This window comes from Centruroides sculpturatus, unplaced genomic scaffold, assembly GCF_000671375.1.
Source record: "Centruroides sculpturatus isolate CEXI.00-Female unplaced genomic scaffold, Cexi_2.0 scaffold669, whole genome shotgun sequence".
Taxonomy (NCBI): Eukaryota; Metazoa; Arthropoda; class Arachnida; order Scorpiones; family Buthidae; genus Centruroides; species Centruroides sculpturatus.
Genome location: NW_019384872.1, coordinates 33,969 through 55,641, shown reverse-complemented (window position 1 = coordinate 55,641; position 21,673 = coordinate 33,969). Strand labels below are relative to the sequence as shown.

The following is a 21,673-nucleotide window of genomic DNA, read 5'->3' as shown; positions in this document are numbered from 1 at the left end:
ACATTATCTACATTCAGCTCTATCCAAACAACAGTAGACAGTCTCTGCTGATCCAAATAAAGCCCAAATTTTAAGTTTTATTCTTGCTTCATCCATCTGTTTTTGGATAATGTCAGCTTTATGTGCTTGTGACTTGGATAAAATACACTTTATACAGATCAAGTTAAAAAGTTAATACATTATAACTTGCTTTAATTAAAAAAACTTGAATAAAGTTAACATTAAAAGGTTAATCCTTGCTTTATCCAATTCATGGGCTTTAGCTACAAACATGCTAGTACATTGGATACAAAACACTATATTTTTATGTAGTAATTTCTGTTAAAAAACATTTTTTTTAAATGTAGAAAATTTATGCAATTTTTTTTTTATTATATATGTTTAAATTTAAAGTAAAACCTTCAGCTCCAGATTAAGTATTAATAATTTTGTCTCTTAACTGAACCTAATAAACATCATTTTATTCATTTATTTGTTTCTGGAAAGATTTTAATTGGATGAAAAGCATTTCATTTAAATGAAATCATTTACATAATTTTATACAATCTATTAAACTTCAAATTTTTTTAAAGATAATTTTGACAAAGCAAATTAACAATTCATTACATTATAAATTATCATCATCATTCAAATTTTAATAAATTCTAAATATTTTTATATCAGCATTTGAGTAGAAAATAAAATTTAATGTATGTTAAAATTTAATATAAATATATAATTATAACAGTAATTTTTTTTCTTTTACAAATACTTACAATGACATATCCTCACAACTTATCTCATTGCATTCATAAAGCTTTTTAAATTAAATAAGCATATTCATTCATACCGAATGTGTTACCAATAAATTTGAATAAGTAGGGAGGGGTATGTAGTAAATTATACAACCTACATATAAAAATTTACACACAAATTTTATGTTAAAATAGTTTATGGTAGTTTCCTAAATCAGGATAAAAGATGAACAAGTTCTAGGAATCTCCAATTTTATTGAGAGCATCATTTATATCTAATTAAAACTTTTACATTGCCGTATGCTACAAAAAATGAATAATCACTGCAATGTTCATGAATTTACTAATTGATGTTAATGCATTTTATGAAACATGGGATATACTGAATCAATGAACAGGAAATTCCGAAATTATAATAGTTCCTTTGATGTAAATTTTTCGCACAAACTTTTTATAAAGTGAATGATTAGGTAAAGTCTCTCTTTTAGTTACTGCAGTAAGTTTTTTCCAGTAGAAATAAAATTGATAATCAATAAATGATTTCACATTCTTGCAAATTTGCATAAAAGGTTTCTCTTTTCTGAGAAGATTACATTTCATATAATCCAATCATGTAAAATTTTATCGTTTTTCTTCAGATACAAAAAAAATTATTTCCTTTATGTGAAATGATACATATGGATTTCTAATAAATGTTACAAATGTTAAGTAAACAATGATTTTTTTTTAATTAAAATAATTTTCACTTGCTATACATTTAAGCAGTAATTTCACTGAATTGAACAACGACACAGAGGTGGACAGTAGGATATATTAAGACATAACAGAGAAACTACATATATCTGTAAAGGAAATAAACAAAGCACAGTTTGTCAGAGACATTTTAATCTGTACAAGTATTTTGAACTTGCAAAAAATTCTGCATTATTTTGTCATGGACTTATATGAAAATTTCAAGCTGCCCAAATAGAACACATCTGTACTTTGTAGTGTCAAACTTCAAACAACTGGATACATCACAAACAAGGAATATCACAGCAATAACATTTTGGGAAGACCAGTAAGTAAACAATGTATCTAATTTCCAACAGTTTAAGCAACTTCCCCCCTTTTTTGTCTTAATATTGAAGGCACTGAAAAATCACCAAGATGAAATAAGGCATGTCATCTGCAAGAAATGATCAACAATTACAATATGCAAAAATTTGTAGCCCTAATGATAAATATAATCCTATAATACAATAAGTGCACACAACTTGTTTTCATATAAAAGTTACTATTTCTTTTAAAGATAAATGGTGGTGAAAACAATATATGGTGCAAGAGTAATTAATTACATATATATATATAATATGTGTGCCAAAAATTAATCTCAACAATGAAGAACAAAGAATTCAGGAAATATAAACATTTGCAACACAAATGAGTACTTGTTGATCCATCAAAAACTGTTTACGAAAACACTTTGGTTGATCTGAATAATGAGCAATGTCTTTAAATGAAGGAATAAATTCGTTTTTGCTAAAAAAAGAAAATCTTTGGTGATTTGCTTTTATATAAACTGCATTTTTGAGCACATTTTCTTTGGATCATAACCTCATCTTGTTAAGCTTGAATGATTAAAAATATGATATGTCTTGATTGTCTTTTATAGCTGATCACCTATTCGACAAACAAATGGCACATTGAGATGATTTTAGGATTATCTCCAAAAATGAACTTCAGTTGCATTTCTTTTCCTTTTTGTTTTTATAAAATAACATGTCCTTTGATCCATTTCCACTGTACATTTTTATTCACTCAAAGGTCATCAAATTATCGACTGGCTGCTAATGAACGGAATTGTTTTAAATGCATTGATAAATTTAAAAAATTATTTATATATACTAAATTTTTAATTTGACTGAAATTAATGATAAATTTACCTTTTCCTGATGGTGTTTTGTTGCATCTTGTAGAAACTTACACCATTCCATTGCTTTGGCTTGACTTCCTGCTCGGAATTTGTATACATTGCCCTTGATGGGATCGGTCAGTTGAAAAGCATCTGGCTGATGGGGATTATCACTGCTTATAACCATCCATCCTACAACAGATGTAATTTTTCCTGGATTTGATTTAAACTGAAATATTAAACATAATAAACTATTAAACTTGGAGGTAACTTTTTCTTAGAATGAAATACAGTATATATTTAATAATAAACTAATAATATCTAATAATAAACTAATAATATGGGATTCTTCTTATTGTTTATCTGAGAAACATTTGATTAAGATTTAAATTTATTGCTATAAGATATACAAACACCTTTCTTATATTTGAATTTAATAACAAAACACTTACTAAAACACCTTTTCTTGCAGCCGACGCTTTATTTGTAGGGGCAACAGGAAGAAGTATCAAAGACAGGTTAGCAGAACATCAAGCAAATATAAGAAAAAAACAACCTTGCACTGCGCTAGCCACCTACGTTCTAGCGGACCAGCAAGACGTCAATGTTGAATGGGACCAAGCAAGACTAATGCAGATAGTCCGAGACAGGAGACACCGACATTACGCGGAAGCCTGGCAGATTTGTAAGGCAAAGCATAAAGGCCTTGCAGTCAACTTCCGGGAATCGACTAAAATATCGGCAGCATGGTCCTCTAGCTTAATATAAAATTAATAATTGAAGAAAGTAGTTAATATGTATCTCAAGTTATATTTTTTGAACGATGTAAGGAGATGGCATCTTTAAGTATTTATATTTAGATAGTTATGTAATCTTTTTATATTTCCGGTTACACTGACGTCATATACAACGGATTATAAGCGAGTTCGAAAGATTTGAAAAAACAGTTATTCGTACTAAGCGTTCGATTTACGATTGTGTTATTTATTTTGTTACTTAGTTAATTTTATTTTCTTGAGAAAGGTCTTTTAACAAGACCGAAAACATTTGAAAGTTGTTATAATAAAGTGTCGGCTGCAAGAAAAGGTGTTTTAGTAAGTGTTTTGATATTACAATATGCAGTCTAGAAAGAATTGAATTTAATAAATAATATATTTAAAGTTATTTCTAATAATTTAATGAAATACTTTTGAAAATTAGTGCAAACAAAATAAAATTACAGTATATCCAAAGCTAAATCAGAAACAACATATGAGGTTTTATCATATATTTTTAATCAAAAATAATTGAAATCTTATCAAATTTCAAGAATAAAAATCTCTATTTTATTATTATAGCTTGCAGTCATCTGAAAATAAGGTTTCATATTTTTTTTGTCAGTAAAAATTTTTCTGTTGCTTATTAAATTCATTTCCAAAATAATTTTACTCAACAATTTTCTCTATTGAATAAAACTGATGTAAATTTGTGAATCAAAATCCAGAGTATATGATATACGAAACAATACAGTCTTAAATAGTTCAGTTCGGTGATGGCTTCTAATAAATACTAATTAATACATAACATGGGAATTACTGAATATCTTTGAAGTTTTGAATTAAAACTTTTATTGCAATAATTCAATCATTACTTATCAAGAATATAAATTTAAAATTATGTTTTATACATTTTAAAATATAGTATATATTTTTAAACTGAGTAGATAAGTTTTTGAAAATATTTAAAGAAATTGTATATTGTACAAAAGAACCTAAATAATTCAAACATTTTAAATTCAAATTTGTGGATAATTTGAATATTTCCCCTGGACCCTTGAAATTCAAATAAAAGTAATGTAAAAAAAGTCATGTTTAATTTGAAATTTTTATGGTTAATTCAAAGTAAAATTGTGAGTTTTTAAAAAATCACCTGCAATATCAAGATAAATGTGTATTTAGGCACTAATGCCAATAACATTGATTGAAAATTCCAGGGTACAGTATCCAGATGTTTCTTAGCCTCAACTTACTTAAACATTTTCCTTTTAGCTTTAAGAACAATTGAGAATGAAGGCAAACCGTAGAACATAAGAAAATATAACTGAAGTTTCTGATCAATTAGTTTTTATTCTGAAGTAGATGGGTAATAAGTACAGGTACAGTATTTTAATGCTAATGTTTTTATCACCAGGCAAACTTCTTAGCATCAAACACACTACTGTATATATATTATTATTTATAAAAAAGATGGCACAGTATTGTTTTTGGAGTGGCTAAATAAATTATACAACTATTAGAATTTTCTGTGGTTTGGAGAACCAAAATATTAAATTCTTATGAATTTAAAATTTTTTAAAAAACATTCAAACTCAATTTTCTCAGAAAATGTTCTGAGGGTTAGCACTAAGTCCTCAAGGATTTTAATTTATAAATGAATTGTTAATGTCTATGAATTACAAAGGAAATTTATCTCAATAGTAAAAGTAACTTATCTAATAAAATAAAATTTGAAAACTGTATTTTATAAATTTCCTTTATATTCTTTAAATTTATTTCAATAATTTTCCAGAATTGGTATAGGTGTCTTGTGTGTTTAAATTTGTTTCATTTTCAAATAACTTTTTCTGTCCCATATTATAACTGTAATCAAAATGTATTAAGAATGGTTCAATAAAATGCAAGACTTGAATTTATTCATCAAAATTTATTTTGACCCTTTCAAAGTAATCCCCTTCCACTGCAATGCACTTATGCCAACACTTTTTCAATCCTTGAAACAAGCTTGAAAGTCATTTTCATGAAACCTCTTCAGGACTTTCAGCAAATTTTGTCTTATGGCATCAATCAACTCAAAATGGTAACCACAAAGCAGAAATTTTATTCAAGAAAACAAGAAAAAGTCACACAATGCCATGTCAGGTGAAAATGGAGCTTGCGGAACCATATTTGTTCAACTTTTGGCCAAAAATTCACAAACAAGAGCATTGTAAACAGTTTCATTATTATGGTGGTAAATTCATTAGTTTTCTCACCACAAATTGCTTTAAGCAAATAATATAAAATGCTCAAATAATATTCTTTGTTGGTAGTTTGGCCAGTTGGAAGAAATTTGTGATGCACAATACCTCAACAATCAAAGAAAACAATCAACAAGACTTTAATTTTTGACTGACTTTGACATGACTTTTCAGTTTCATTTCACCTTTCAAGTGCCATTCATTTGATTGTTGAGATGTTTTGTCAAAAGCATAAACCCATGTTTTATCACCTGTAATGATTCGTTTTAAAAACAATAGTTAATGTTTTCTTGAGGGCTATTTCCTCAAGAAAACATTTCCTCAGCCACTCAAACATGTTGTTTCTGGAAAATATTCAACATTTTTGGAACATCTTAAGAATTTTTTAAATTGAGATGCATAAAATAAATTTGCAACTCTTTAGTTGTATACACAACTTTAAATTTTTAATAAATTACATATAGAAGGCTAGTCTTTCTATATGTAATTGATTAAAATGTTTTAGCTTAATATTTTCCACTACAGCAGACTCCCTCTTATCCAGTCTTGCTTTAAAATATTTTTTTCTGTGATTTTTGTTCCCTGAATCAGATTTATGGTATCAATTCTGGAAACAAGTAGTGTGCACTGTAACAATTCTATAACTTTTTTCACTTCATTTTGAAGTGAAAAAGTTATAGGATTGTTACAGTATCTTTGCCATTTGTGCTGTTTGAATTTCAGTCACTCCATGTGCACATAATTTTGTCATCAGTTTTTTAAATTATACTAATTTTAAATGATAGGCTCAAACAAGTGAATACAACTAAATACTGGAATGCACAGAAATGGAGAATCTAAAAAACAAATATATAATGAACTAGGTGTCAGAAAAAATATGGTAAATGATTAGAGAGAAACTGAAGTTGTTTCAAGACATCAGCATGCAAATGAAATCAGGAAATGTGCAGATAGGTACACTACAAAGGAATAAAAAAATAAAGCCATCAATGTATTATGGATACAGTTCATGCAACAACAACAAAAAAAAACATTTCTTAGTAGTTCTTCATTTAGATTCTTGTTTGGATCTGTGCTGTTTTTTCCCAAACTTATCACAATGACTTCAATATGTTATAACACTTCTTTTTATTCTTTTTAAAAAAAAGAGAGTTTATTCAGAAATTGTTGAGATAAGTTTGGGAAAAAACAGCATATTGGGTTGCTGAAATAATAATTTGATTTCTTAGCAGACTAATTTTTAACAAAAAGGCAGTGTAACTGGCACAAGAAAGTCAATAGCAGAAAATAATTCTTAGCCACAAGAGATAACTTTTACAATGGAGAATGTGCCATGGAAATCACTGTTTAGGTATTTGTTGTGAGAAATTGTCAGCAGATCAAGAAACTACAAGTGCTATTTCTCCAACAAAAATTTTAGCTTCTGTCAAAATGCTAGCAGCACAAATAAAAAAAAATTTACTACTGGTTACAAAATGAATAAGAGAATCGTTGTGATTCTCTGTACTCTACAAAAGTTGCTGGGAGTCACAAACTACTTTTTTTTGCAGGAAAATCAGCCAATCCAAGAGTACTTAAATATGCAAAATTCAATACCCTACCAGTTTACTAAAACACTCTAAGATCAGCTTGAATGAATTCTTTTCTTTGAATAAATTCAATGAATAGTTTTTCAACTGAATTTGTTCTGAAAATTAATCCACATTTGACATTTGAAATTCCCATTAAAGACTGTTCTTGTCCTTGGTAATAGTCCAATGTATTCCAATTAACGTAGCTTCTGATGATATTAAAATTGCGATTTTACCAGCTGGAATCTTTGTTGCAATCTGTGGATCAAGACATGATGTTGGCCTGAAAAGGCATTTCAGCAAAAATCATTTTCCAGAAATTCTTGAGGACTGCCAATGAAGAAACATAATTTATTGAAGCTCTTAAGAAAATAAATCACAGATGTGATTTACATGTTGGCAATTGCTTTTTAGGAAACATCATCAATGACCTCAAAGTCATTAAGAAAACTATAGCCTGATGTTGAAAAATGATCTGCAAACTGAAATCTGGACAAGGAGACATCTCCAGATTGCAGCATGAGAAGACTTTCTGTGGGAAACTAGCTTCTATTTAAGTGTTAGACATGTAAAGAAAATTTGAAAAACTCCTTGAAGGCAGCCATTGATCAGACATAAATCTGAAACCAACTACCAGCATTCAGTGGTGTATCCATTTGACCACTAGTGCACCCCATGTTGAAAGGATTGGAAGAAATGCAATTATACAAAGAAATCAAACTTTAAATTTAAGTTTTTTTTGGCTGCTTCTGATGGGATAAAGTTTGAATGTTGTTACACATGTTCAAATAAGTCATAAAACCAGCTGAATCTTAAAACTTACTTGAGTGTGTGTATCAGTCTTAAATGCTACACACACTCAAAAGTTCTAAGCAAACTTCAAGAATATTTTTTAAAGAGCAATTTCCTAGAAAATTGAGTATTTTTGCTTAAAATTAAAATCAAATATATAGTTTAAAAAAGCAAATTTATGAAAATGTTAGATCAAAACAGTTCATGTAAATAAATAAATAAAAACAGAATTAAATGTATAACATTTAATTTCTCCATTTAAATATATAAAATTTCATAACTTTAAAACATTATCTAATTATAATTAATTTACCTTGTTTGTTATTATTACTTCTAATTTTAAATATAGTAAAACCCCACTTTCTGGCCACCCATGAAATTTCCTTGTAAAACTGCACAAATTTTAATATAAATCAAACTCCATCTTGGTGACCATTAGCCACCTCACTTAAATGGACAACACAAAAATGTCTTAAAGTAACATTTATCCCCATTTATGTGGCCAGAACAGGAAAAATCTGCGTTCCTAAATTCAACATATTGTTTAAAGCACTTTAAACAGAAATAAGATTTATTGCTAGTTGCCAAGATCTGTATTAAACATTTAACAGGACCCAGTACAAAACTCTATTTACAGTTCTGTAAGTCAATTTTTTCATAACATCCACTTTGGTGACCACCCCACTTAATTATGTGACCAGAAATTTTATACCCAGAAGGTAGGCATACAAATGAGGTTTTACTGTACATTTTAATTAATTTAATCTAATGTTTCGCTATCAATAAATTTATTAATAAAACAATAAATATAAAAATATACTAACGTCACTTCTTTCATTTCCACGCAAAGATTTTGGTTGATAATATAATAATGAAGTCCCCCATAAAACTACCCAATATCGCATCCATGGAGATACCTGCAAGTAAAAAAATTTTTTTTTTTTTTTTTAAATCTCTCTCTACTTAAATATACTAAAATTACATCATTCTTCATAAATTATAATACTTCAAAAAACTACTTTAGTAAAAAAATAAAACCTTAAATAACAGTTGCAAGTGCTTTTAAGCCCCCCTACTTATCATCAGTAGCAAATTAATAAATTGACTATTCAAAAATTTTAATTTCATTAATTCTATAAGTCAAATTCAAAATGTCCAAGCAGACAAACTCTGATATCTAAAATAGCCTTAATTTCAAGGATGGAGCAGCATGGAAGTGGATGGTGAAGCAGGAGAGGAGAGTAAAAAACAGTTTAAAAATAGATAGTAGTATATATTCTGGATGAATAGGATGACACCAAGAATGGGAACAGAAGAGAAAGGTGAATGATTGGAACTGAAAAGAATAAAACAAAAAATATACTTTTAAATTAAAGGAAAACAGTCTTTAAGGCAATGCTGTTTTAGAAATCAGTTTGTTTGCTTGGATGTTTTGAGTATGATGAAATTTAGAACATATTTGACTTTTAGAATTAGTGAAATTCTAAATAATTCAAAGTTTTTGAATAAATAGTTTCTTAGTTCACTCTGATGATGAACCAGTAGGCTTGAAAGTGCTCAGAACTATAAAAGCTTGATATTTAACCATTGAAATAGTCTTTTTTAAAAGAATTACAGAAAATATTTGAATAATTTTTCAATATAATCTTATTGAAATGTCCAACAGTTAACCATAGGTCTATGGTTATGTCAAAGACATCAATTCAATAATGCTATTTGTTTATTTTTTTATCATCTTGATACCAAAGAAAATGTGATATTTTGTACTTAAACAAATAATACTTAATAAACAAACTGTTAAACTCTATTATTATTATTGTTGTTGTTTTTATTTTTCAAATATTTCAGTTTAATACATCTCTACTTAAAAAAAATTATAACTTTTTTCTTTAATAAAATCTTTTTTATATACTTCTTACTTATACTTAGTATTACATTTGCATTTTATTTTTAATCTGGCCTGCTGTCATACTTGAGACAAAAACATTAGCACTTAAGGAGTATGAGTTTGACACCCACCCCTACTATAGACTGTTCAATAAAAAACAAAACAAATATTAATATAGCAGTTAATCATTAATACAACAACCTTCTTCTTGCTTTCAAGACTCTTCTTGGATGCCATGGTTAATAAGTAGGGATGTAATATATATAACTAAACACTAAAGTGAAAAAAAAGCACTGATGTAATGCTTGTTTGTTTACACAAGCATAACATGCAATGCTTTTACAGCAAGAGACAATTTCAGCTTACAGCAGATGGCATTTATGCAGTAAGTGCATTTTTTGTTGTGCACTTAGTTCAAATTACTGCAGAAGCATTGTTTGAACTCTAGGTCAAAATTCTCTTAAGATTTCGCATTTGAAGCACAAGCTACTACTAAGTACAATATTTCTATATCACTTATCAGGTCAAAATAGTCAAAAAGATTTGTAGATTTTAATTTTTCCTGAGATAATACATTTGGGAAGTTTTTTTTGTCTTTATTTCCTATTCTCTCAGTGTTATAAACATCAGACATTAAAGAGCCCAAAAAAGCTGCCTTTTGATAAGCTGCCATGGGGATATCCCAACAAGGTCTTCCTTCCATACTCTCTTTTGCATATGTGCAGAGTGCATTTTACTTTGCAATGGGGATTTTCTAAAAGACCTGGGTTTGGTTCAATTCCAGCAGAAAAAAGTAAATTGTTGATTAATGCAGTTTAATATTAATCTCTCTTCTTGGTGCCATATCAGATTCCTGACGTCGGCGACACCTGGCGTAGGTTTGTAATCCGCCAAGGTGTATACTAGGGAAAGTTACTACCCAGAGTGGTTTCCCGTTGCCTTCTCTGGGGTGCGATGTTGCGCGAGGGGAACTAATGCCTTCCGGGAGGACTTTAATGGGGAACTGGCCTCCTATTTAGTCGTTATTGGCAAGGAGAAAACCCGGAAAACTCCAAGCAGCCAGCCTGTCCGATCGCGGCGCGAACCCACGACCGAACTCCCAGTGTTTAGGGTACGAAGACCACTCGGCCACTGGTGGGCACTTAATATTAATACCCGAGAAATAAATTATCACTACATTATATAGCAGCTAAAATTTCATTACAGTAGAGTCCTGAAAACTTGGCCTAATGTGGACTGAAGGATGGCCGAGTTTGTGAAAATGCCAGGTTATCGGAAATGGGGTTAAAAAAGAATAAGTACAAGCGTTTCCTCAGAAAATACTGTACTGTACTTGTATGTATTGTTTGCTTGAGAATACAACAAAGAATAAACTGCCCAAATACCCTTAAACAAAGGAAAAGTAGATACTTTATGAAGGCACAGAGCATTTACTACATGAAAACGAAAATTAATGAATACTGTACACAGTGTACAGAGTAATATGCATTATAGCATAAAGTATTACAACCTCTCATTGTAATACTTTATGCTATAATGCATATTACTCTTACACTTTGTAAATGTAACTATAACATTTACAATACCTAAAACATCTGTAAACTGGCTGTGCTTACTGCGAAACCAGTCATGTAACGTTGGTTACGACATTAAAAGATTTGTGTGTGTGTGTGTGTGTGTGTGAGCATCTATTTTAATAAACCAAAAAATTTTGAAACTTGGCAGAATTATTTCAATATATGGGACATTGATGCTAGTATATTTTGGTAGTTGAAGTGGTAGAAAGAAATAATATGTGTAAAATTTTCATTGATGATATGACACATGATCCCCTAGATCATGTGCCATATCATCAGTGGGGTAAGACTTAATGAAAATTTTACACATTTACAATATTTTTAAAACCTGATGTGTATCCTCAAAAATTAAACCTTTTAAAATTAATTTTATAATAATTAAATAATTAATAATATAAAAATCGTTTTTTAATAAAATCTTTTAACAGATGGTGCAATATTCAATTTTAACTTTGAGCTAATGTGTCCTAGTGTTTTTAAACAAATATTTTTTTAAATACTGTAGAAATTTTTATCATAATTGAACAAAATTACTCCTTTTAAGCTTTTTTTATTACTTAAATTTCATATTGAGTATAATGATCAATCTTGATAAATCTCATTCTTAATACCCTTCAGAAAATGTATGTTTATTGCTGTTTCTTTACTTGGTGTTAGACTAAATAAAAAAGTTTACTTAATAATGCTTGTTTGTTATATTAATTAGCTAAGAATTATTCATTTCCAAAACTATACAAAAATAATCTTCTATTTTATCCTTAACTATAGTTGAGAGCAGCTACATAGTAATTCTTTTATTGCTTTTCATTTAGATAAATGCAACATGATATGTTTGAATAAAATTTGGAGTTAATTTGTGATGATAAACAGAATCAGTCTCATGTGAAACATTGAATATAATTAGTTTTTTTTTTTAAATATGAAATATCATTCCCTCAACAATATTAAAGAGGACTGCTATCCTCTAACTATCATTTGATATATCTATTTTTAATTATATATTAATTGCTGTAATAATTATTAATAGCTTCCATTATATCCTTCTACAAGAAAAGTATTAATTTTTGTTTTCATCACATCCTTACAGTTTAATAATATCAGTCATAGATAACAATATTAAGATGAAAAAGGAACTTATCACAAAGTGTTAAAGTGGTACATGTGTGATGAATCTAGAGATCATATTTAAGATGCTGAAAGTCAACAGTGTGCACCATTCTTAAGAACAAGGAAGCAATAAAACCAGAAAACATGATTGAACAATGCTGACCTCCAGGAGATTGCATGTTATGGAGGAGATGGAAAAATTCTTAATGTGAATAAATGAGAAGCAGTTGGCTGGTGATATCATCTCCAAGAGGATTTCTGAGAAAGCCAAGGAAGCTGCATAGTAACCTTGATAACTAGGACATTACTACTACTCACCAAGGTACAGTAAATGCAAATTTCTATTTTATTATACAGTATTTATGTATTTTATTTATTAAATTTTGTAGTATTAAATTATTTTCATTTCCATTCAAGTTAGATTTTAAAGTTTTCAATAATGTAATTCAAATATCAAAGGATGAAATTATTTATATCTTATTAAATAATTTAATTAACTACTAAAACATATATAAGTGAATTTATTTCTATTCAACACAACTTTCTATCAAAAAGAAATAAAAATTAATTGTATCTAATTTAATCTAAACCTGTATTAATGAATGAATAACAATTGCCAACAACACAAACTGAAGAGAATATGAAATAAAAAGAACCAGATAAGCCAGTTTTGTAATTATGCTTTTGACATTTAAAAATATTTTTGTTTTTTTTAAACAACAAAAAAAATTAATATATTATATTTTGTCACTGACCTCTAAAATAAATACCTTGGTTATATAATAGATAATGAAAACAAAATAAACTTCTAATAGGTTAAAATTACAATAATCCATTTATACATATACAAAACTATGAATATGAAATCAGTAAAGCTAATTTAACTTTTACATTGTGAAAAGCCAATGTTTTAGAAATACATTTTTTTTTAACCAAAAGATTGACCTAAAATGACTTAATATGGGAAATGTTAATTTGGGTATTTTTGCTTTAAACTAATTAATTTCAATGCACACATTTATTTACCTAATTTTTCATCACAAATTAAAATTTTTATACTCTTTCTACCAGTTTTCATACTTCACTAAGGTATTTTCTGAGGTTCATCTACTGGCCCATTGCGAATGAACTTACAAATTTACACTGCCAAAAATTTTCATTTGTTAGTGCTGTAATTTCAATTCATAACAGATGAGAAATAACATTTCAAATGTAATTTCTCATCTGTTATTAATGGTTAAATGATTTTCTTTGATTTCTCACCCATTTAACATTTGGCAATTGAAAGTATGCTTTTCATTGGCTGGCAAATTTCAACTGTAAATACATTATTTCAAATCTGAATTTCAAAACCAAACAGTCACAAAATTTAAAATTTATGCTATTATTAGTTAGAAAAATTCCATTCACTGACATTGATTGTAAAGAATAATGAACTGTGTGTAATCTTGAGGCTTATTGACTCTTACCATTTGCTAAGCCTGAATTACAAAGTACTGTGCATATGTCCTTGTGAAATATGATGACTAAGCACTAATCAATGTAAACAGAAACATAAGTCATTATGTTACAGACTAAATATGAAATTATTAAAAAGTTGGAAAGCAGTGTAAAGCAAAGTGGATTATATAAAGAAATGAATATAACTAAATATACAGTTGCTAACCATTTGGAAGGAAAAAGACAAAATATTCGAGAGTTTCAAACGTGATAATTCAAATGCTAAAAAGCTTTGAAAATCAGTGTATGATGAATTAGATCAAGTATTGTTAAAACGGTTTTCTCAACAGACTTAAAAACACAACAATTAGTGGTGCTATATTGCAGTCAAAAGTAGAAGAGTTAAGAAGCAAATTGGAAAAGAGTACCAAGTTTAAATGCAGTAGCAGTTAGATTGAGAGATTTAAAAAAAGACATAGTATTGGAAGCCAAAATATTGTCGGAGAAGCAGCTGCAATAAACAGAACGCAGTAGAAAACTGGTTGCAAAATACGTGGCCAAAAATCAGAGAAAATTTCCAAGATTGTGATAAAATTAATGCAGATGAAATGAGTCTTTTTTTTTTATAAGCTTACACCAAATAGGACACTAAAATTCAAAGAAGAAAGCCATGCAGGAGAAAAGTTATCTAAAAAAAGGATTACTATTCTACTAACAGTACATGTTATGGAAATGAAAAAGAGAAAATTGTTAGTAATTGGTAAATTGAAAAATCCAAGACGTTTCAACAATTGATAGCTACTGGTAAACTACAAATCTAACCAAAGAGCTTGGATGACCTCTGACGTTTTCTGTGGCAAACTGAGAGAATGGGATGGTGAACTGAGAAGAAAGAAATGAAAAATTTTATTATTGATTGACAATTGTCCCATCATCCCAACATCAAGAACAATAAATTACACTGATGTTCATGCCACCTATTACAAGTTCAAAACTATAGTGTTTAAATCAAGGGGTTATATACAGCTTAAAGAGAAGCTATTGGCTAATTCTCCTTTTGAAAATGGTAACTTCTACAGATAACAGCAAAGATTTGTTTTCTATAAATCTTCTTGATGCAATAAACTTTGTCTATATGGCATGGAAAAATGTATGAATGAAATCAACTCCCAACAACCTTTAAATGACCAGTAAAATATTTAAAAGTACTACAAATGTTTTTGACTGTTATTTCCGGTCTTCTTCAAATTAAAAGTTCCAAGATTCAAACTGCTATTCGAATCTCTGAACTTTTAACCCGAAGAAGACCGAAAACATTTGTAGTACTTTTAAATATTTTACTGGTCATTTAAAGGTTGTTGGGAGTTGATTGTGTATTATGCCAGTATCTATAAACAAGTGGTTAACCTGTATACAATGTATCAATGAAATAATAGTAAATTGTTTTTGACATGCTGGCTTTCTACAAACTAATGGAGAAAAGTTCAATTAAAATGATGACATTCCAATCAATAAACTTTTGAAAAGTAAATTTACAAATGATGAAACAAAGTGTTCAAGATGTGCTCCCTCTGCTGTTACCAGATGCATTTTCTGACTGTGATTTTGAAGAATAACAGTATGTCAGGTTTGATACTGTTATTAGTAGGGAACTTTTGACCGATGATGATGATGATACAGCTTCAGTGTCTTCTAAAAATAATGAAATTAGTGAGGATAAAAATGACGACACAACATACACAGATGGTGTCGGTCGATGTTCTGATAATGACAATTTCTGAAGTTTTGCAAAACACAGTTGTTATCCGAGAGTTTTTACAAATGCATAATACTCTACAAAACATTTTAAATAGTTTTGCTAAGGTGAAACTATATATTATAGAATGCTATGCAACAAGCAAAAATTGACAAACAAAAATAACAGTTTTTTAAGTAACCATGTGCATTTCATTTATATTGATGTTTTAAGGGGAAACTTCCTATGTAATAATCTGCTACATTTTACCTTCAAGATATTAAACTTAGTTTTTCAAAATCAGACTATATTTTATTTCTTATCCAATATAACAAACATTGGTTATAACAAACCAGTTCTGATTGTCTGTAAAATTTCTTTATAAACAGACACTACTATAGTTACAGATACTGTGAATATGAAAAATGCAAAAGTTTGAAACTTTTATTATAAACAATTTTTGTTTTAAAATTTTTTGTCTGTCTACAATATTCAGTGGATTTCTAACTGGATTTTTTACACATTAATTTCTTTCTTTTATTTACCTTTTAGGAAAAACTAACGTATGTGATATCTACTATTTTTTCTTTCAAAGTATGATCTTCAACTATTGTTTTTCTGGGACATATTCTCACAATTAAAAAATTAACTGAATGAATCACCTGCATTCATGTTTTTCTTTATTGCAAAAATTTTTTTCTATTCATAATAGTGTCATTCTTATATAGAACAAATAAATAACCTTGGAGATATCATATAAATAAATTCTCTGGAAAACGAAAAAAAAAAAAAATGCTAATATGCTAAATAAATTTTAATGTAATTTCCCACTCCATCCATTTTTCCCTTCTCTTTTTTATTAATTTTCAATTACCAGCTGATTATTGTTTCAGTTCTCTTCTTTTTTTCTAACTTCAATTTATTTTAAATATGATCTATTTAATAATAATGATAAGCTTTCTCATTTTCTTAAGAAGATATTTTTCAATTTTCTTTAAGACACTTCATAAATTTAAATCAATTTTATAAGCAATTAACAATTTCTGACATTTTTCAATAATTTATTTTTACTAAACTGCTATTTTATAAAACTGGGATTCTGTTATTAATGTTTGATGTTGTAAAATAAGAGTAATGTAACATTATATAACATAATATACATTTACATTAAAATGAATACTGCTTTCTTTTCAGTTTTGTTTAAACTCTTTTTAGGGTTATTTCATAATCAGGCAATATTAGATTACTTATTGTTTTTTTCTAGTTTTATGAACTACAGAAAAATTCAGAATAAAATACTCTTAAAACATGATCATATATGATAGTTCTAATTTTTTTATTTTTCTTGCCATTTTTCATATTTTAGCTGTGCTTCCATGATATCCTCATGCTATATGTTATCCATTTAACTATATAAAAATTTCAAAGTTTTTTCTGCTTTTCACAGGCCCTCAAAAACCAGTGTAAAAAATTGCTGTCTTACATATGTGGGGATTGTATAAACTTTTGTATAAACTTTTTGTTTTTATCCCACAATCACATGCATAACATGGAAAATTTCTGCTCTGATGCCATTTTTAATGTTGTCAGAGGTCTTACATGATTGATGCAAGAGGTAGTCATGATGTCAGCTGTGCATGATAAAATGAGATGGTGGTTTGCAAATTGCTATGACCTTGAATGCTTGTTTTATCTTATGGAAATAGTGCCTCAGACTATGACATTTGATAATTTAAATTTTTTGAGGCTATTTCAGGCCCAAAAAATACAGAAGAATTATTTTCTGGTCCATCTGAGAAGGACTGGTCCTCCCATTCATTCTGACTGAATTCATTTCACATTATGCCATATTATCACAAAGTTTAAATGGCATTGTTCTGTAAGCAAAACAATGTCTCTTAAACTAACCAACCATATGACGTTGAAATTTGACATGTGCAGAGAATACACATTACAGGTTTTTTTCAGAATTGTCAAATTTAAAAATGGAAATTACATGCAGTGTAATGACATGTGATCACATGTTAAAACTTAATTCATGATTTTATCATGTAATAGTTTGATAATAAAATGTAATCTTTTAATAACAGAAGAGAATTGATAATTCATATAGGAATTATCATTAAAAATAATTTACAAATGATATGAAAACTTTTATCAATTAAAAAAACTCAGTGCGTTTCACTAAACATTGCTGACAATATTAAAACTAGATAAAAAGTACAATCAATATATTTAATATGCAAATACATCTTATTGCTATTACTAAAACAGTGGAGAGAATTTTTTTTACCTCATACTGATTCCTTAAAACTAATAAAATTTAATCTCTATTGTATTTTTTATATTATATTCCACCGACTGTTTATGTTATTTATAACAAGTTCAGAAAGATTTAAAACTTTGATTATAATAGCATATTAAATCTATAAATGCATATAAACAGCAATCTTATTTTATTCTGCTTTTATTAAAGTGTAAATTAATATTTAGCCAGATATTTAAAAAGCTCTTTGTTTTAATTTTATGTGAAAATAAATAACAGCTAGAAAATGAAATAAAATGGAAGCAAATTAACAATTTCTTAATTCATTTTTCACTATATTAACATTCATATTTAAAATAAACAGAAATTTTTTTTATGTGAATATGTATTGCAAGACTTACAGCTGGTTTTCTTCCCTCTTTCAAAATTGTTTTGCGACGGAGACATCCTTGATGAGTAGCAGAGGAATCAGCAGTTGCTGATAAGAAATCATCAGATCCACTAAAAATAAGAACAAACAATAAAATTTAAAATATTTATGTACTTTCAAATTAAATAAAACTTATTTACAAAAAGTAAAGTTACCTATATTTTAATGGCACAAATAATTCTTCAGCCCAAGTTTCAATTTCTTCATTTTCTAAAAATATTTGATATTGATATATTAAAATATTAATCTATAACATGAATTATTAAATATCAATTAAAAAAAAAACAAAAATAAAGTAACTGACACACTATCAATTACAATTATTCAAAATACTCTACTGTAATTGTCCACCGAGCATATAACTGTTATTTATATTCTTATTTAATACTAATTATTCTAATTTCATATGCTAATTCAAAATCTAAATTTATAATTTTCATTGCCAACGAGTATACAGAAAAAATTTTATGAATTACAAAATCATAACATAGCATGAGAAATTGTGGAAGAAAAACATTTTTGTGATAAAAAGGAACAGAGAATCACGTGTTTCAAAATGGAAGTCAACATTGCAAATATTGCTGAGCTTATTCATGAAAACAGACAAATGACTTCTCTTGTCACTGTGGACATCAGATATGAGATAGTTTATCATATGGTTCATAATGAGCAACATTACCAGAAAATTTGTGCTCAGTATGTACCAAGGCAGTTTAAGGTTGAAAGTAAAGATAATGGATGCTGTCACTTTATTTCTGGAAAAGTATGAGTGAAAGGAAATCACTATCTTCACAGCTGATGTATGAACTATTTTATCTCAAAGAGCATCCATGGAATGGAAGAATACTGTTTCTTCCAGGCCAAGAAAACTTTAAAGTGTAACTTGCAATTGATCTTTACACTCAAACCATCCTTATAAACTATTTGGTTAAAATAAATTCAAATGATGTATTGATTTATACTGCATGGAGCTATATAGTTTCTTTCTGGATTAATGATTAGCAAAGTGTAAAAATGCAAAACTCTTTTATTCTTTTGATTTATCACTCAAACTATAGTGATACTTTGGTTTTCGTTGATAATCCATCCCAAACAATCAGTGAAATCTGAAACTGATGAAAACCAAGACAATTATTTCCATATGAATCAATGTAAATCAAATTAATTTGTTCTACACTCAAAAATACCATACATACCAAAAATACATTTTATAGAGAATAAATATAGTGTTTAATACTAAAAACAATAAGAAATTAATATAAAATGAATATGAAAAACTAATGAAAAGAATAAATGAACATTTAACATGGCATTTCCCATGATGGAGCAAAAGGAAAGCAATGGAATTCAGCATATTCAAAATCTCAGCATCAATCCAGTGAGATGATGCCAGAAGTGACGTGACTGCTGGCGTTTTTTAGAGAACACAAAACACTGACTGCTGGGAATTTCAGAAGAGAAAAACAATAAAAATAGCAAATGATGTGGATTTTCATGTTACATTAAATTTATTTTTGAACTTATTTAACGAGAACAGCTTAATGAAAAATGAATATTTTGAAAAGTGAAATAGGAATAAAAAATTTTCAAAATTTCCATGGGAGTTTTAAATAATTAAAACAAATTATGTGATGTCTTACATAAATATACTAGTATATTAAAACATTCTATTAATGTACTAACCAAATATTAATTTATCCACGGTTTATTCATCAACAAATAAATTCAAAATTGTCAATGAAAAATGGAGCTCTTAGGAGACTCATGGTGGCTGCCATTTTGTTTGCTGGTGTATTGAGCAACCCAAGTCATCCGAGATTTTGAACAGAGGTGCTGACCGCACACAGATTTTGATTACGCCCATTGTTTGGATAGATGTGTGGGGTAATGCTCACACAAGAAACACCACACCACACTGAGCAGGAAAATGCATGGTTTTGCAAAATTAGCAGCAAGGACATGTGGGCACACTGACAAAATCTGAGACAAATGTTTCGTGAAAAAATCAATGATAACCAAAGTCAACGAAAACAAGTATTATTATATTTCTTGTTTCCAAAATAATATTAATGCTACAGACAAATCGAGGAAAAAGAGTACAGGTATACCTCGACTTATGTCGTTTTGAGTTACGTCGTTCCTGATTATACGTCGTTTGTCAAAAAAGTATATGGAAAAATAAAAATCAAGTTTAAGTCATTTTATTCGACTTTACGTCTGTCCGCCACAAATATTGAAGTCGTAATATCACTAGAAAAACGTTTAAAGCACATAAAATCACATTAAAATATATACATTTACAAGTATGTACTATATTTACAGTACATGCATTCGTAAATTTAGATTACTTTTTCTGTACTATATTAAAAACTAAAATTTATTTGTTTGTAAGCTTAAAATAGATCCTTACTAACCATATATTATTAAAAATGCATTAATAAATAAAATACAGAACCGGGAATGGTAATTTACGGTTTAGCCTAGTGACAAGTAGATTTGGAGACAAGCAAATTCGACTTAAGTCGTTTTCCTGGAACCAATTACTGACGTAAGGCGAGGTATACCTGTATAGCACAAGAAATTTGACAAAGACTGATGGCAATAAATTTAAATTAGTTGTAAAATATATCCAATGATTAAGTGAGTAAGTGAAATATTTTAAAACTAATTTAAATTTTTTAAAAATATAAAATTTTAAAATATTTTTATTAGGTTCCTTTGAACAGTTCTAAAAACCTTTATTATTATTCAAAATAATTCTCTCAAAGAAGCTCTATACTTTTTGTATTCTTATGGTTTCTTTCAAATCTATATAATCCTGTAGCTTAATTGTCACCTCTTAAATACTGCTATGTTATAACACTTTTATAAAAATTTCTAACTTTATAAATCTGTAAAAAACATGCAAATATGTTGTTTTATTATTTTTCAAAAAGTCATATAAAATTCTATTTGAATGGTAAAGGAGAAATGGAATGTTTCTAAGTAAATTTTAATAATCTTTTATATCAAATACACAGTATTATGTCATAAAAAATATTAAAAAATAGAACTTTTAATTACTGATTTGGTATTCATATTAGAAAGTAGTATTATTAACAGTTTCATATATCTTTAAATATACTACTCTAAAATATGTGATATCCAATTTTGTTAGTTTCAGTGTGATTTTCACAATCATTCATTAAAATATTTTTCAAACACAATGAAACAACAATTTATTTTTAATGATTGTGTTTATGTT

General features: G+C 28.1%; 1 protein-coding gene across 3 annotated transcripts in view; it reads right to left on the bottom strand.

The window, feature by feature from the left end:
* Positions 1-412: 412 nt before the first annotated feature.
* LOC111630901 (ras-specific guanine nucleotide-releasing factor RalGPS1-like) overlaps positions 413-21,673 on the bottom strand; it is a 40,421-nt gene continuing 19,160 nt past the window's right edge. The window contains exons 12-16 of one of the 3 annotated variants that reach the window (XM_023375061.1): positions 18,585-18,639; positions 18,401-18,500; positions 8,811-8,903; positions 2,660-2,857; positions 413-1,902 (exon numbers count right to left, since the gene is read on the bottom strand). In XM_023375061.1, the coding sequence (XP_023230829.1) occupies positions 1,876-1,902; positions 2,660-2,857; positions 8,811-8,903; positions 18,401-18,500; positions 18,585-18,639 (473 nt within the window). In that variant the 3' untranslated portion in view covers positions 413-1,875. Of the gene's footprint in view, positions 2,564-2,659; positions 2,858-8,810; positions 8,904-18,400; positions 18,501-18,584; positions 18,640-21,673 lie in introns of all 3 variants that reach the window. The other 2 variants (XM_023375060.1, XM_023375059.1) reach the window with 2 other exon arrangements.